The sequence below is a fragment of the Ahaetulla prasina genome, chromosome 4, assembly GCF_028640845.1.
Source record: "Ahaetulla prasina isolate Xishuangbanna chromosome 4, ASM2864084v1, whole genome shotgun sequence".
Classification (NCBI taxonomy): domain Eukaryota; kingdom Metazoa; phylum Chordata; class Lepidosauria; order Squamata; family Colubridae; genus Ahaetulla; species Ahaetulla prasina.
Window position 1 is genome coordinate 26,451,381 of NC_080542.1, and position 16,640 is coordinate 26,468,020.

Below are 16,640 nucleotides of genomic sequence, written 5' to 3' on the forward strand. Positions count from 1 at the left end.
TATGAGATCCAATATTTTTTTCTTAAGAGAATATCAAATTCAGAAAAGTATAATCCTTCTCAAGTTTGCTATTGTTAGTTATCTTAGTTACAGTATTTTCTAAAACTATTTTTTTGGAAGAGTGGAGGTGGGATAGTTGTGGAACCTGGAGGCTTTTAAGGAACTGATTGTTGATTGTCAGTTCAAAAAGTCCTTGACACATGTAATATTTAGTCTGGAGAATCTACATCAATTTTCACTTTATTTTGAATTTTCAACTTTTAAAAACATTTTAAGCCTATGAATTCTGCATCAATAAGTCTGTTCTTAAAAACAAAAATCCTGTGAAATTCTTAAGCATTCTTCCTTTTTGTAAAAGATGATTCAGATGTTTACAAGATGCAGAAGTATGTCTACTGTCTCTTGAAATGTTTTGCTCTGCTCCAATTGTCATTTTCAAGATTTAGTAGCTTCCTGTAACACAACACATTGTGCACTCATGCCGTATGGTCCCATCCACTCATTTTGATTCATTTAGGTATTACATTTCCGTATTTTTCATTTTAATTAAAGGTAAGTATAACTGAAGAGGGCTCCCAAAGGAAAATGAATTAGAGGAGTTGTTTAGTGTTGCTACCTTTTCAAGCATGTTCTTAAAAATGAAGTGATCTGTATTTTACGATCCCCTGATAATAAGCCCAATCGAGCTTTTGAGCACATGGCAGTAAGGCCAAGCACTTATTTAAGGGTTCAAAAAAATATAAGACAGGGTCTTTTTTTTAGGAAAACACTATTTAAGTTGCTATAGACATAATTGTTACTGTTTTCAGTGGAACTCGTCAAAACTTTCTGATTTATAGATTTTTCCCCAAATCTCAATTCTTGAAAAATTGAAGGGAAATTCATAATCATGTAGACTAAAGGAAAACTAACAAAAATAGCAGCTATAAAGTCAGCAAGTACAGGAACATTTGTTGACTATTAAATTAGTGAAAGAAAATGATAACTGGGAAGTTTGTTTTTAGATGACTCATGTGAAATCCAATGGTAAACACTGAAATTTTAGGCACTTAAGATTCCTGCAACCCAGCTCCTATTAAATGATTTGGATGGTTAGAATGGAGATACAACAGGGGGTTGTGTTCCATTATGATTCAATGAAAAGAATAAGCTTCCCTATTTTACCCAGTTTTGAGTTATCTGCAGTTTGATAAGAATTCCTTCTACTTCCTCATCCAAGTTATTAACTTGGATGAGAAAAATGTTGAGTCCAGAGTTGAGACTTACGTCAGACCATAATTTAATACCTTTCACTAGTTTTATGAACTCACCTTTGAAAACTCTCAGTAGTTTTCAAAGGTGAGTGGGTTGTGTGCTTGACTTCTCAAAGATCCATAGCTATGAGTAAGCTATTTGTCTTCTCCTTGACATTTCTGATAATTTACCTGGGAAACCTATCTGTAGGAGTTGGGGCAAGTACCAATCATGAAAAAAAGGTTACATGCTTAATGCACATAGATCAATAAGACTGAATGGCTGTCATGCAAAGAACTGATACAAACACTGCAAAATAGTGATGTGGAAGAAACCAAGCGGCCCCTCTTGGAAGTTGCAGACAGTGCAAGATAAAGTCATATGGTCTGTCAAGTCATCTAACAAAAGTTAAAAAGAAATTTATAAGCCATTCTGTGAACAAAAATAATACAGAAAAGGCCTTTCAGATTTGTACAAGTTCAGTTTAATCCATGGAAAAATGAAAGCATATCTACATTCAAGAATGAATCCAGAAAGAACAATGGCAAACCAAAGGTTATTCAGATGAACCTGCTTTGGAGAAATGTATCTGTTTGAAGGGGTATTTTACCCATACAAAATTGAAACTAAGAAAAGATTGCTCAATATACAGAAATTATTACCTCTAGAAGTAATGGCTATCAGAAATGCAGCCTTAAAAAACAAGAACTGAACATAGCTGGTTAAAATTTCAAAGGTTTATACATTAATCAGATGGGATAACATAACACAACAGGTATCTGAACTAAAAGAAGTAGTATAGAATGTATGCTTTTATGAACCTTGTCACACTTCTGTGAGACTAGAGACAAAAGAAATTGGAAAACCAGTAGCAAAACATATGGGATATATCAAGCCATCTGGATTCAACAAATGCAGTTTTCAACAAATAATTGATAAAATGTCTGCTTTTTTGCACAACTTAGAAGGAAAGCTTTCACGCTACTTGAAACACATATTTAGGTAAGGATGAGAAAACTGCTATCAACCTCAGCAGTTTCAGGTCAGGATGAAGCCTCTGAGGGTCCTGCAAGGAGCCAGTATAGGTTTCCTTCAACAGCCAAAGGGAGAGAAGCATGGCTCTCTTAGCATTGTACATACTGATTTACTTTAAAACGGAATGGTGGAAGGCGTGGGAAGGATCTCTATTCCAGATTTTCCCAAAGTAGTCAATACTGATCCTCAAAAGTTAATGGGATTATCTAAGGAGTGGATAAAAAGGGGTCAGTAAATAGCTGTGAGTCAATAAGTGATGGATAAATGGAGACCCAATTGGGGCCAATTTTTTGGGGTCTCTAGAACTCCATGCCAGTGCCTAGTCCTGAAGATAAAGTGGCTAGCCACATGACACATTACCCAAGGTTGAATGACCAGCCACTGAGACAGTGGCCTTGAATTGTCTAAATTGTTGTTGTTGTTCATAGAACTATTAAAATTCTATTAAATTTAATAAATACTATAAAGTATTCAATTATTTTCATATAATAAACATTCAGGTTCAATGAATGATTAAATTCATGAAATGGTTGATGAGCTGAACCTCTGATCTATTCAATGGGGGGAGGGATATCTCCTTAGAGATGACAGGTTTACAACCCAGAGGACAGATTATATTGGAAAGCTAAGACTGGGCATTTTTCCAAGAATCAAATAAGTCTACTGAGGGCAAAGACATAATGAAACACAATGGACTAGCAGTTCCTGATTTGCCATCTGGGTCTGCTGAGCATTTACAAGAATATTATCCATGCTGGAATGACATAAGTATTGTACGCATCAATACTACAATCAGTGGTTAGATTAAAAAAAAGTTGAAACACACATCTTTCTTGCTAGTTTATATACAGTATTTGGAAGACATCAATGATACTGCAGAAATCTAGCTGAATTGTTTGTCAAGAAAATTGATCATCCAAGTACCAGTAGCTAGATGCAACCTAGAAAAATTATACTTAAGAGAATGATATGGCAGAGGAAAAATAACTGGAAGAATCGATGGCTAGAACAATTCCAGAGTTTCTCTAGAGTCAGCCAATCCAGTATTTCATAATCAGTACTAAGATGACTGACTTCTAGAGAGTGAGCAGACAATTAATGAGGAGAGACCTGCCAGATTTCTTTCCAATCAGGACATGAAGAAAAGGTTTATTTATTCATTAAGAATCAGGAATAAGAGAAAACGTAGCTGAGGTAGGTCTGGTGAAACTCATTTGAACCTTCAGTTTGTGCCCAGTGTGAGAATGGCCAGAAAGAAGCATACTTTTCCCTGTTTTTCTTCTTCAAAAATTTAACGTGGAAATCAATACTAGTCCTCCACTTGTAACAATTCATTTAATGATCATTCAAAGTTACAATGGCACTGAAAAAAGTGACTTATGACCATTTTTCACATTTATGATGTTGCAACATCCCCATGGCTATATGATTTCATCCGGATGCTTGATAACTGACTCACATTTATGACGGTTACAGTATCCTAGATCCCCTTTTACGACCTTCTGTCAAGCAAAGTCAATGGGGAAACTAGATTCACTTAACAACCGTGTTACTAATTTAAGAACTGCAGTGATTCACTTAACAAATGCAGTGGAAAAAGTAGGAAAATGGAGTAAAACTCATTTAATGAATTTCTCACTTAACATAAATTTTGGGCTCAATTGTGATTGTAAGTTAAAGACTACTGTAATTCTGCTTTCATTTCAACTTCTTGTTACTGTTACGTTTAAGTTGTTGCATGGAGTTAATGTAACTATAGTTAATACTGATAGATCCAAATGGCACTGGCTCCATTATCAACACCTCAAAGAAATCAGAATAAAAGTGTACAGATATCACAGTAGCCACTTTTTATAAGTGAAATCATGGCCAGATAAGACACTGAAAGAGAGGAACCGCCAGCTAACAGATGTCATGTATCCTTGTAGGAGGGAAATTTTGGCCTGGATTTCTCTGAGATATGAGTTTTGAGTCAGGATCAGTTTCCAAGAGGATTAATTTACTGCAGAATAGGCATACTTCCAAAAAAGGAGTATGTGTGAGACAAAGAGTACAGTGACCTTTATACATCTTTGCATTCTACTTCACATGAACACTTACAATTTTCTTTTTTACAACTTTGGAATTTATCAGTTTCTTTTGCCTCATACAGATATTTACTTCTTTCTAAGTCCCCTCTTTTGATGTATGTTCTCTCTTGCTTAGACCTAACGAAGATATCTGTGCAAGTATATTTACAAAAGCACATGGCATTTAGCGCCACCTCCCACAGGTAGGATTACCAGGTAAATATTAGAAATGTCAAGAACCAGACAAATAGCTTACTTAAAAGTATGGATCTTTGAGAAGTCAATTACCTCCTTCATCCCCTTTGTGGTGGGTATCATCTGTTCTTCAAAATTAAAGGTAATCTCATTAACTGGTAGGTCTCTGAAAGATCTCTTTGTTTTGTTGCTGAACAAAACAAAGGGGGGATTAGAATTTTTGTTCTTCGGTATTTTTATGAATCTGAGGTAATGTAACCAAATGAAACATGTAGAACATATAAGACACTATGGCCACTTTATTAACACTTTTAAAATGAAGTTTTTAATCTTTTTAAAGCAATGCAGAGGAAACAATCTGAATTCTAGAATGAGGCTTTCCATAAAGCTGATGCTTGCACCAAAAAAGGCTTACTCCTTTTTGATTCTAGCAATAAGCTCTTACAGAACTTCCAGCTTCACAATATAGAGGAGAATCCATTACTTTGGCTAGGTGGACACAAACTATTAAGGGATTTATATATTAACATAAACTTGACCCAGAAAACTATAGAAAGACAAGCAAATCAAGCTGCATAAGTATTTCTTCACAGGAATTATGACCCTGTTTGTAAGGGCTCCAACATTTTTTATCTACCCAAATCATTAGGCCCTCTCATTTGTCTGGGCTTAACTTTCACCTGTTCCATCTGATCCAGTATATAATCTGGCTCAAGTAGTATGGCCATGACACCTCTGATAATAGAAAGAAACATATGTGAGCATTATATAAATAACATGTAGCCCACACATCCTGATAACCACACCCAGAATATATATTCTTCATCCATCAGGGTGGCTAATTTCTTTCTATGCTGCACCCAAACCTGAAACTGGATTGAAATAGATCAAAAAGTCAGTTTCATCTAGAAGCATGTGGCCATCACTTTTCATCACCTTTACTAAGAATAGTAAACATGAAATAGGTCTATTGTTATTAAAAATGGAACAATTTCAAGAGGGTTTCTTTAACAAACTTCTGCTTCAAGGCAGGCAATATAAGATTGGATAAGGAACTAATGATCAAAAGTGAAATCTCCCTAAATTGATATTTCTCAGCCATGATACATGTACCTTTTTTTCATATGTTACCACACAACTTTCAGAATACCCAATAACATTCCCCAACCATACATACACTTGAGGGCTGACTATGGCCCTTGTCTCACATTCAAATTAGTCTTGAAACAGATATATAGGTAACATTACAAAAACTAATTTCATCTTTAACCATCCTTTGTTAGGAAATATCTAAAAAGAAACTGGAATCACGTTTATCAGCTGAATATTGTTATAGTAATTCATTGGAATTGTTCTCTTCCCTTGAAAAACTAGGTACCATATCGCCATCGCCCCTGCCACCACCTATCCCTGCTGCCTGGAATGAGCCAAAAATGGGGTGCACAGAGGTGGAGATAGGTGGCAGCAGTGATGGGTGGGGATGGTGGCGATGGGTGGTAGCGATCCCCGCAGCTTGGAACAGCTGATAAGTGGTATTCCGGGAGACAGATCCAACCATCAATCAGCTGTTCGTGCTAAATCAGGCTGTGTTGAAGCTGACCAGGCTGTTTACTGTTTACCAAGAAGGCAAATTGCTGGGAGGCAGAGGCAGAATTTTTTTTCCCTCCCAAAAGCTAGGTGCATCTTAATTGTCTGAAAAATATGGTAATTTGCTTTCCCGTTAATGAAAAAAGTTAGGAAATGTAGCACATCCCATCTTACATCCAACTAATGATGGAAAAAATGCTCTATTTAATTTATTCTTATAGAACATTTTATTTACATGTTGGATCTTTCAAGACATCTCCTTTTCTTTGTATGGATTTAGGGATAGGATAATGGTCAGACAGGTGGTACATGTCGATACTGCAATGACAAGAAATGCCAAAATTTTCCCTTTGGCTCAATCCACATCGAAAATTGGTTGTAGAATATAATTAAGCAGAAAACTGCTAGCAAGGAAACGCCTACAATAAGCAGCAGCCCAAGGAGTAACAGTTCCTGGAGGATCTGCAGGATTAGATAGCCTAATTGGACATCAAAAAATCTGTATGGAAAGAAGAGGAGGAAAAGAGAAAGGAAACAAATACTAAGAGAAAAAAGGCACCCGCAGATTTAAGTTAGATACAGAATCAGGAAACACAGGAGTTATAATGAATTTTTACTGAATGAGGATTAGCAGGATTCTTTTAAATTAGAATTAATAGTATAAAATTCATCATTTGTTTGCTATGGTGCAGATATAAAATATTTAAAAATCATCAGAAAGCAACACAAATGATATTGTGGCTTTCTTCTTTTAAAATACTGTATACAAATAATCCAAACAGCTGGATTGTAACTCTTTTCCCAGGAAAAGAATGTTGTCTCTATTAATTGGGTCCTTGTTACTTCAGTATTTAAACATTAAGAAACATACTGCAATCCTGCACTCCTGATAAAGCTCTTCCTTAATCAAGCCTAAAACAATATGTTGAGAAATCAGCACATTTTACATGGATGTAAATATGTTTTAAGGCTACATTCTTAATTCTTTAATTATTTTTTTCTATTGTGTTCCACTTTCAAACATTTCAAGATCCTATGTCAATTGCACATATATCATTAGTCTGTTTTATTTCATACTTTAGATACAAGAAAACTGGGGAAATATTTAATTACTCCAAAACCGTTTTTTATATTTTGAAATTGAGAATCAAAACTCTAGTTGAATATTTTATATCCCTTGTACTCTTTATTACTGAAGCACTAATTAGCTTCCTGTGAAGCTACTCATGCGTCCTTTAGCTATGATTTCCAATATATGAATCTTAATAATGAAATGTGACATTCTCCTTGGCTTTAAAATTGATCACTGTTTTAGCATACGCTGGTCTAGTGCTATAGTGACCATTTAGCCTAGATTTACTTCTAGGATCATTTCTATGTGAATAGTATCTGTAATGAATTTACTAGGCATGATTATTATATATATAGGTACATGGGAAGCAAAGAAATTGTATATAATTCCTATTTAAAAAGCTGCAATTTGCTGTGGTGGTTAAGGCATCAGGCTAAAAAACAGGAAACTGAGTTCTAGTCCCACTTGAAGCATAACATCAACAAAGTGACTTTGGGCTAGTCACTCCCACTCAGCCCTAGGAAGCAGGCAATGGCAAACCACTTCCAAAATCTTGCCAAGAAAACTGTAAGACTTCAAGACAGGCACCATGAATAAAGACTGATTTGAAGGCACAAAAAGTATGTAAAAATCGTAATATAATCCTCAATGTATGACCACAATTGAGCCCAAAATTTATATTGCTATGTGAGACATTTGTTAAGTGAATTTTTTCCATTTTAAAACCTTTCTTGCCACATTTGTTAGCTGAATCACTTCAGTTGTTAATTTAATAACAAGAGTTGTTATATGAATATGGCTCCCTCATTGACTTTGTCAGGTCACAAAAGGTGATCACATGACCCTGGGATACTGAAACTGTCATAAATATGAGTCAGTTGTCAAGTCTCTGAATTTTGATCACATGACTATGGGGATGCTGCAACAGTCGTAAATGTGAAAAATTGTCATGTCACTTTTTTCAGTGCTGTTGTAACTTTGAATAGTCACTAAATGTAACTAAATGTTGTAAGTCAAGGACTACTTGTAGTAATGCTACATGAAGGAATAAATATTTTTGGCAAAAATATGTGACAAATACAGCGGTTCCTTACCTTTGAAGTAGAATTTCACATGAGTGGCCATTAGTTTTTTTCCAAATATTTGGGATTAGCTCACCATCTTTTGGAATGAAAGAGTGTTTCTGCAAGGCTTCTTCAGAGCTTCTGGAACAAAAGCCCCACATATTATAGAACGAATGTACTAGCATACTTCATTTGAGACAATATACATCTATGTCATTGCCTCTGAGATTTGTTATGTCTGCTATGACTTGAGTAAGACAAAATCACTGGAAACTTCTGGAATAATCTATCCCATCCAGATTCTGATATATTTTTCTTCTACTTTAAAGTGAAAAAAGCAACTGTGAATATATATTCACAGTTTTTAATTTTTTTCCCGAAAAATATTTTTTTCCCCCGAAGGCCATCACTCTGCTAAACAAATAATTCCCTCAACACTGTCAAACTATTTACTAAATCTGTACTACTATTGATCTTCTCATCGTTCCCATCACCAATCTCTTTCCACTTATGACTGTATGACTGTAACTTTGTTGCTGGCAATCCTTATGATTTATATTGATATATTGACCATCATTTTGTGTTATAAATGTTGTACCTTGATGAACGTATCTTTTCTTTTATGTACACTGAGAGCATATGCACCAAGACAAATTCCTTGTGTGTCCAATCACACTTGGCCAATAAAAATTCTATTCGATTCTATTCTATATCAACTTCAAGCTGTAAATAATGTAAAAGTATATAACCCATGATTATCCTCACTCCTGCTGATTCAGGAATGCTGAGAATAAAGAGTAAAGATAACTGCCCTGCCCTAAACTGTGTAGCAACAAAAAATCATCCCCACAAAATGAAGGCAAGAACTTGTATTTGGCATGTAACTATCTTCTGTAGAAGCAAATAGAAAAACAAAAACTTATCAAATTACCATATATATACTGAGGATGGTATAGTGATCCCTATTGGTATACAAGGGGTTAGACTGGATAATCTCTGCAGTCCCTTTCAACCCTATGATTCTTTTACTTTGCGAAGTATTTGAGGTAGATATACTAAGCTGTTAATGTTCCTTTTACAGGACATGGAAGAACAATTTAAGCTCAGAAGCTAGGAAAGGAATGAAACAAAAATTCTCCTCTAATGGATAAGTAACCCACAACTCTTGATAGTTAATAGCTAAAGAAAAATTTCTTTTTTCACTAAACTGGCTCAGCTGCTAAAAAGAGTTCACAGGTGCTATACCAAACAAGAAGCAGCATGAATACCCGATGTGCAAATACAATTACTTCTTCAACCTTTTCCAGACTGAGTACCCAAAGCGTGTGTGTGTGTGTGTGTGTGTGTGTGTGTGTGTGTGTGTGAATCTGTGCCGCATGCCCGACTCCCCAAATTGCAATGTGTGTGCAGCCCCTGTGCATGCACTCCGCCCTGTGCATGTGACACCCCGCACGTGCCCTCTTGCATGTGCGCATGGCCCCATGCATGGGTGCACGGGTCCTATGCATGCACCCTGCCCCCCATGCATGCGCTGCACCTGCACATGCCCTGCCCCACACACATGCACATGTGGTCCCCCTGCATACAGCCTGCCCCCCACACATGTGCATCAGAGTCCCGAAGACCAGCTGGCTGCGGAAGGTGTGCGTGCATGCACAGCAGAGCTGAACTGGGGCAACGGTTTGCATGCCATCAGAGAGGACGCTGTGTGCCACCTCTGGCATGTGTGCCATAAGTTCGCCATCACAGCAGTAGACCAACACCTTGTTCTGCATAATGGACTCAACGTGCACTTACAATTCTGCTGAGTTGAAAACCATGATTTCTTGAAAGTTAAAATGCACCATCTTGAGGGGAAAAGATGAATAACATGTTAATGCTGATTAATGCTTATTAATGAAAATATGTTTTTCAATTATTTAAGCATTTTTATCTCCCAATCCGGACAAAACCCACTAGAAAAACAGTTTTTAAAATTTTAATATTTCTTTTGTCCCACTAACTGTTCTTTCAAAATGTTATGCAAATGAGTCCTCAAGGTACTTATCATAACATCTAAATACCATACCAGCATGAAATGTACTATCCTTAACAATTGTGCCACAGTAACTAGGTTGGCACCTGTATTGTGCTTACCATACAATATAAAACTAAAAAGAGATTACTTGATTCCCTTGGTTTGTGTCCTTTCCCCCAAAAGGACTTACCAGCAGGGAAACAATTGCCATTCACTGCCCATAATTTGCAGTGGGATGAGATTGGCAAGTGCAGAGAAGCAATTTTAGCCAGCTGTTGAAGTATCTGGCTTACAGTTATCAGTGTAGGGTGTGTTTCACATCTGTGAACTGTGCCTAGTGCTCTTCTGAAAGAACATTAAACTCAAGTCTCAAAATGCCCAGACTGAGTTGTGAGGATGAGTGAGAGTGAAACTGGAGAGGGCAATCCATAGCAAGTGAACTCTGTTCTTGAATAATGAAAATTATGAAATGGCAGCAAATTCACTTCTGTTTGGGATGATGGCAGCACCAAGAAATAACTCATAGATTGCGATAAACCTGAAATGATATAGATAAAATAACACCATCCAATATCTCTTTTATTAAATGTCCGTCTTTCAACCTAAAGTTTCAAATATGAATAGGGTAGTTTCTCTCTCTGTTTCAAAACTAAATTGTGGATGAAGTATGCTGTAGCATATCCATAGCAAAAACATAGGAGAAGAGGGCATTGCTTTAAAACTGGAACAGCTAAATATGGCTTTAAGCTAATTCAGCTGTGGAATGAGACAAAGCCAATGTCATAAGGACATGGAATTAAAAAAAATTGTTATTGGGACATGTTCATGTTGCAGGGAGGAGTACATGAGGATGAGCCTTTAATTCCAGTACAGCTTAGGATAACTTAAATCTCTCTGACTCATGGGCCAGAAATGACACGAAAGCAATATCAAGAAGAAAACAGATGTTACTAAGGATGTTTATGCAATGGCTAGAGGCAAGATGGGAAAGACCCAGGGATTCTATTACCTGCCCAAATTTACTTACATACCTTCTTTTATTCAATCAAATTGAAGCTTTTTGTAAAAAATATTAACTCAGTAAAATCAAAAAATTATAGAGAAGATAGACAATGGTAGCTTACAAAAACAGATCTCATTTGCAGAAAATAGTTCTGTATACTGTATTTAATATTTCATCATTCCTATTATAGGTAAATAGTATTAAGCAAAAATATGCCCTTTTATGTTATATTTTCCTAAGAGAAAACCTATTAGCTTTCCACAAGATACTTGCAACTATAAATCAAAGATAACTCTTTTACCTAGGAAAAGGCAATTAAATAAAATAGGAAATGGTTGTAAAAAGCCTCCTTATTTGTTATGATACCATTCTATGGTTGTGTGAGAATTAATTCTAACAATGGATAGGAGTTTAAATTGAAAAAGACAGGTTCACTGCTGCTGTAGATTTCTTAGACACAACTACAGTAGACAGACTGAAAAAACCTCAGTTCCTATTCCCACCAATATATTTGTTTCTGTTTGTTTGTTTCTCCTTCTTCAAAGTTTGAGAAGACAGACAGGGCTAACAGACAAGGAAAACAGAAGCAGTTTTGTTTTGTGGTCCTTCCAAAGCTTTCATTCTTGAAGGAGAATCAACTGTAGATTATACCCTGGTTTAGGTTCAAAGTCATACAGGAATATGGTATGAATAAGGAACAAGAGACAGCAACAGAAGAAAATAATTGTGCAAATAATGGTTATGATGTTTAGCTTTAACTAAAAATGTCTTGGACATTATCCCAGGTCTACTTATATTATATACTGTGCTAAACTCTGTTTTACTTAACTATATTTTGATAAACCATAATTAACAAAGCCAAAATTCACTAACTATACAGCAGATAAGCAATAAATCAAAGATCATATTCCATAACTGGGATCATACCACAAAAGTCAAATTGAGAAAAATAACTCCAAAACATAGAATATTAAAGTATATGTAATACTAATACAAAAAACTAAGCCTTATGAAGAGAGATTGAAAAATATGGATATGTTTAAACATAAAAGAAAATGCCTAAGGAGTATTAAGCAGTACTACAGGTATTCAAATATCTGAAAGGAGATCACATGCAATTTATGGAAAAGTCTGATATCCCTAGTTAAATTCTATGTTTCAGTAAATACCTAAATGAGGAGATGCTGATATAGCAGCTGCATGTTACCAAAACAATGTATTTTTTGGAGATATGAATGCAAACATGGTTGTTCACAGATTTAAACATACATATAGCAAGTGAAATTTAGATATTCTTGTAGTTGGTTCAGTGCATAAAGGCTGCCAATCATTCTATCTAAAAATATCCCCCTTCCAGATTAGAAATCTCTATGCCATTATTTCCCTTTGCAAGTACAAGAAAGTACCTGAGACTCTATATTAGATGGGTAGGCCCACACATCCATATTCTTTAGAGTCAATTCAAGAGTCTTGCTATTGCCAAGGTGTTCAACTGTCAGGGTTTGTTTTGATTCCTCTCTGCTAGATAGGAGAAAAAATGATACTTATTATCAGCAATGAAATGCACTTACCTTCGCTACTGGTTCGGAAATGTGAGCCTCTTCTGCGCATGTGCAGAGCCTCAAAAATGGGACGTAATGATGTGCTGGTGGGTGGCCAGAGCCTCCCGCCGCAGGCTCTACCGGTTTGTACAAGCTGGATAGATCCGGCCAGATTTCACCGCTGCTTATTATATAGAGATATTGTAGATACAGAGATACAACAGAAAATGTAAATTTCTTCAATCTGATATGAAGAAACTTTTAATCATAAGATTAAAATGCTCACTATATATAGACTTTTCCCTTTTCTAGATAACAATGGCAGAACATGCCCTGGAAACTCTTTTGTCATAACTTTAAGTCATTGGTAATTCATATTTAAGGCAGTCTTAAGTTGTCCTTAGTTGTTCTAAATTTAAAGTAGCTTTCCCCATTAAGCAAGCATAAGCCATAAACAAATTTTCTAGGAGTATAATCTTCACCTTCATCTTATATACTGGCTAGGTATGTAAGCACAATAAATAAAGGAGGAATCTGAAATGTTATCCAGAACTAGTTAATAGTTATAATAAGTTTACAGGCTCCAATCTGAGTTGTTCACCAGGACCAGAGTTTAGTCTTCCGAGTTTTCAGATTCGTGCATCATCCATCTTCAGGGAACTTCTCTCTACCAGAATGGGTTATTTGGGCTACTCTATGCGTCATATTTATGTGGTACCTGGTTGGTGTGGCTTCCTACTGCTTGACTAGTGTGTTGATGACTGGCTATTGGCTGTTGTTTCCTTGTGTTGCCAAGTCCCTGGCTCCAAGTAACTGATAAATCTGGTGGTAAATCAGCACTCCTATTGACTGACAAAGGGCCCATTTCCCAGACTTAAATCATTTCCCTGGCTACCTTTGTACCTACTCAGCTAACAATCTTAGTAGCTGCGAAATTGAATATATGTCCTTGTTCATGGCAATGTGAGGCTACCAATGAGTTCAGGTCTCTTCTGACCGCTTGTGTTCTTGCAGTCTGATGATTAGCTTCCTTCCCATATGTCCTACATAGTCACAGGGGCAATCCATGCAGGGGATCTGGTAGATTACATTAGAAGTACCTTCCACCTCAAAGCAATCTTTGCAATTCATGATTTGTCCTAATATGATAGCCTCTGCATGGTACTCTCTTGCATGCTCAGAACTTGCACTCTCAGAAGCTGTGTGGATGAGTTCAGGGGTAGGATCAGGAAGCTTGAACGTTGTGCAGCCATTTAGTTTGATTGTAGGTAGAGATATCTCGTAGCACTACAATATGTCTGAGAAGGACTCCTATTTTGTGTATCTTAGGAAGTTCATAAAATCTCGCTGGGGTAGCATCTGTTGCTCTCATTTTCCAATATTTGTTTGTTATTGTCCCTATTTACATCCATCTCTTAGAAGCATTCAATATTAAAGAGAAAAGTTTATTTCCAAAGAGATCTGAGTATTCTCAATTTATAGCTAAACTCTTGATCGAAGAATATCTTTGAGACATTCTCATTTATTTAGCAATGTCACCCTTGTTCCTACCTTCCCCCTTTCTCTGACAGAAGATATTTTGATTTTGTTTATGTTCCTGATTCTTCAATATTAGTTTACTATCAGTCGAACGGTTTAACCGAGACAAGCTATGTGAAACTGGAAGTAATGCTTTGGTATCATCTGACCCTTTCTTGCTGTGTTCCTAGAGAAAGAGAAAAAGAATAGTTGCCAGAACAATAAATCTCACATTAGGCCTTTATCAGTTCTTAACAAAACTGAGAGGACTTTTTAACCTACTTAAAAAGGTCATGAAAGTAGTGCTATCATATATAAGCTACAAATATCCAGACAATTATTGCTCAGTTAGTTAAAGAAAATGAGGTGCTATCTTTTATATGACGGAATAAAGATGATGTTTTGAATTCTAATTAAGTATATATTAATTTTAATGCTACATTGTTCATCCAAATAGTTCTAAATTAATAAGAAGTTTTTCTTAGTGATAAACCTGGATTGTTTTAATTATTATGGCAGATTTGCAAAAGCAAAAGGGCTGAAAATCTTCTGCTGATGGGAATATATCCAAGTAGACTTGAAGAGATGTTCAAAAGTCTACTTAAATCCTGAATAGTATCTGCTGAAAGCTGGACATGAATTAGCTGCAATATCATTTGGAATCAATTTGTTTTTTAAAAATCCTAAAAACAGAAGAAGGGGCTACCAAAAAAATGTGTCCAAATCAACTTCTGGAATAAGTTGCCGTTATTAAAGCAGGAATCAAACTTTAAGTGCTCACTGCTATGAAATCTACAGTATGTGTCATTATAATTCAGATTTTCAGGAAAAAAGTGGCAGGGAACCCAATGTATTTGTGATTCTATATTTACCTGTTCTGTCAAATAATCAATGCTTCCTTCAGCCACTGGATGTATCACCAAAGAATTCAACATCCCACACAAAGGACTAGGCAAGCCAGATTCCTTACTGATCTCCTGCTACATATCAAGTCATAGTTTGAGGAATGTTGTATACAATTTAATACTTATTAATATAGCATTTCATGACAGAGAGTTTTTTCTAACAGAGTAAAATATTTATTCTTGGCAAAATGTTATTCCCCTCCCTGTTACTATTACATATGTTATATGTATTATAACTGTAACAATCTAGGATTGGCCTGTAATGTGATAACTTCATTCTAGTATTGGACTTTAGCGTGACAACTCCATTCCTGTGCTGATTGAGTTGATAATGACTACTAATTTGTTGTAAGACAGCATTAGTGTGACCATCCAACTTTAATTATAATTTAATATTAACATATGCATTCAGGTATTAATCAAAGCTTTACATCTGAAAAGGAAGATGTATTTTGGAGCATGGATACAGGTAACACAATTGCAATTCCTTACATTCAACTTCACAGGAATATGAACAGAATTATGCAATTCCACGAAAAGAGGCAGTTATTTTTGTGTGGACAGACTAAAGCCAGAAGCAAAGAATGTGAGATCAAACAGTACTATTACCAAAACATGCATAAGTAATTGCACATTCAGGGCTGAAAAGTGAGTGGGATTGTCCATTACTATATAACACAGATTTCAGAGGATAATTAGAACGGCAGAAAAAATAATTGCTACCAAGCTGCCTTCCACTGAGGACCTGTATACTGCATGAATCAAGAAGAGGGCCGTGAAAATATTTACAGATCCCTCACATCCAGGACATAAACTGTTTCAACTCCTACCCTCAAAATGACACTATAGAGCCCTGCACAACAGAACAACTAGACACAAGAACAGTTTTTTCCCAAAGGCCATCACTCTGCTAAACAAATAATTCCCTCAACACTGTCAAACTATTTAGTAAATCTGCACTACTATTAATCTTCTCATCGTTCCCATCATCAATCTCTTTCCACTTATGACTGTATGACTGTAACTTTGTTGCTGGCAATCCTTATGATTTATATTGATATATTGACCATCATTTTGTGTTATAAATGTTGTACCTTGATGAACGTATCTTTTCTTTTATGTACACTGAGAGCATATGCACCAAGACAAATTCCTTGTGTGTCCAATCACACTTGGCCAATAAAAAAAAAATTCTAATATTTAAACCATGAATTGTTTAGAGGGCTTGATCACAAAGGAGTTGATTTTAGTTATCTGGGCTTCTATCTGCAGTAAATGTAACTTATTTATCTGAGTCATGTCTTTGTCTCTTCATATTGCTCCAGGGTGCAGGTTTGAGTTTTCAGAAATTTATCAAATCCTGGGTGAAACTCTGACAGCTTTAAAGAATTGCAAGCAGGT

The 16,640-nt window shown here is 35.9% G+C and overlaps 1 protein-coding gene across 1 annotated transcript in view; it reads right to left on the minus strand.

Moving 5' to 3' along the window:
* Window positions 1-12,371: 12,371 nt before the first annotated feature.
* The window catches only part of KASH5 (KASH domain containing 5), a 44,135-nt gene continuing 39,866 nt past the window's right edge, over window positions 12,372-16,640 (minus strand). The window contains exons 11-13 of the mRNA XM_058181795.1: window positions 15,207-15,314; window positions 14,368-14,521; window positions 12,372-12,796 (exon numbers count right to left, since the gene is read on the minus strand). Of these exons, the coding sequence (XP_058037778.1) occupies window positions 12,771-12,796; window positions 14,368-14,521; window positions 15,207-15,314 (288 nt within the window). The 3' untranslated portion in view covers window positions 12,372-12,770. The remainder of the gene's footprint in view (window positions 12,797-14,367; window positions 14,522-15,206; window positions 15,315-16,640) is intronic.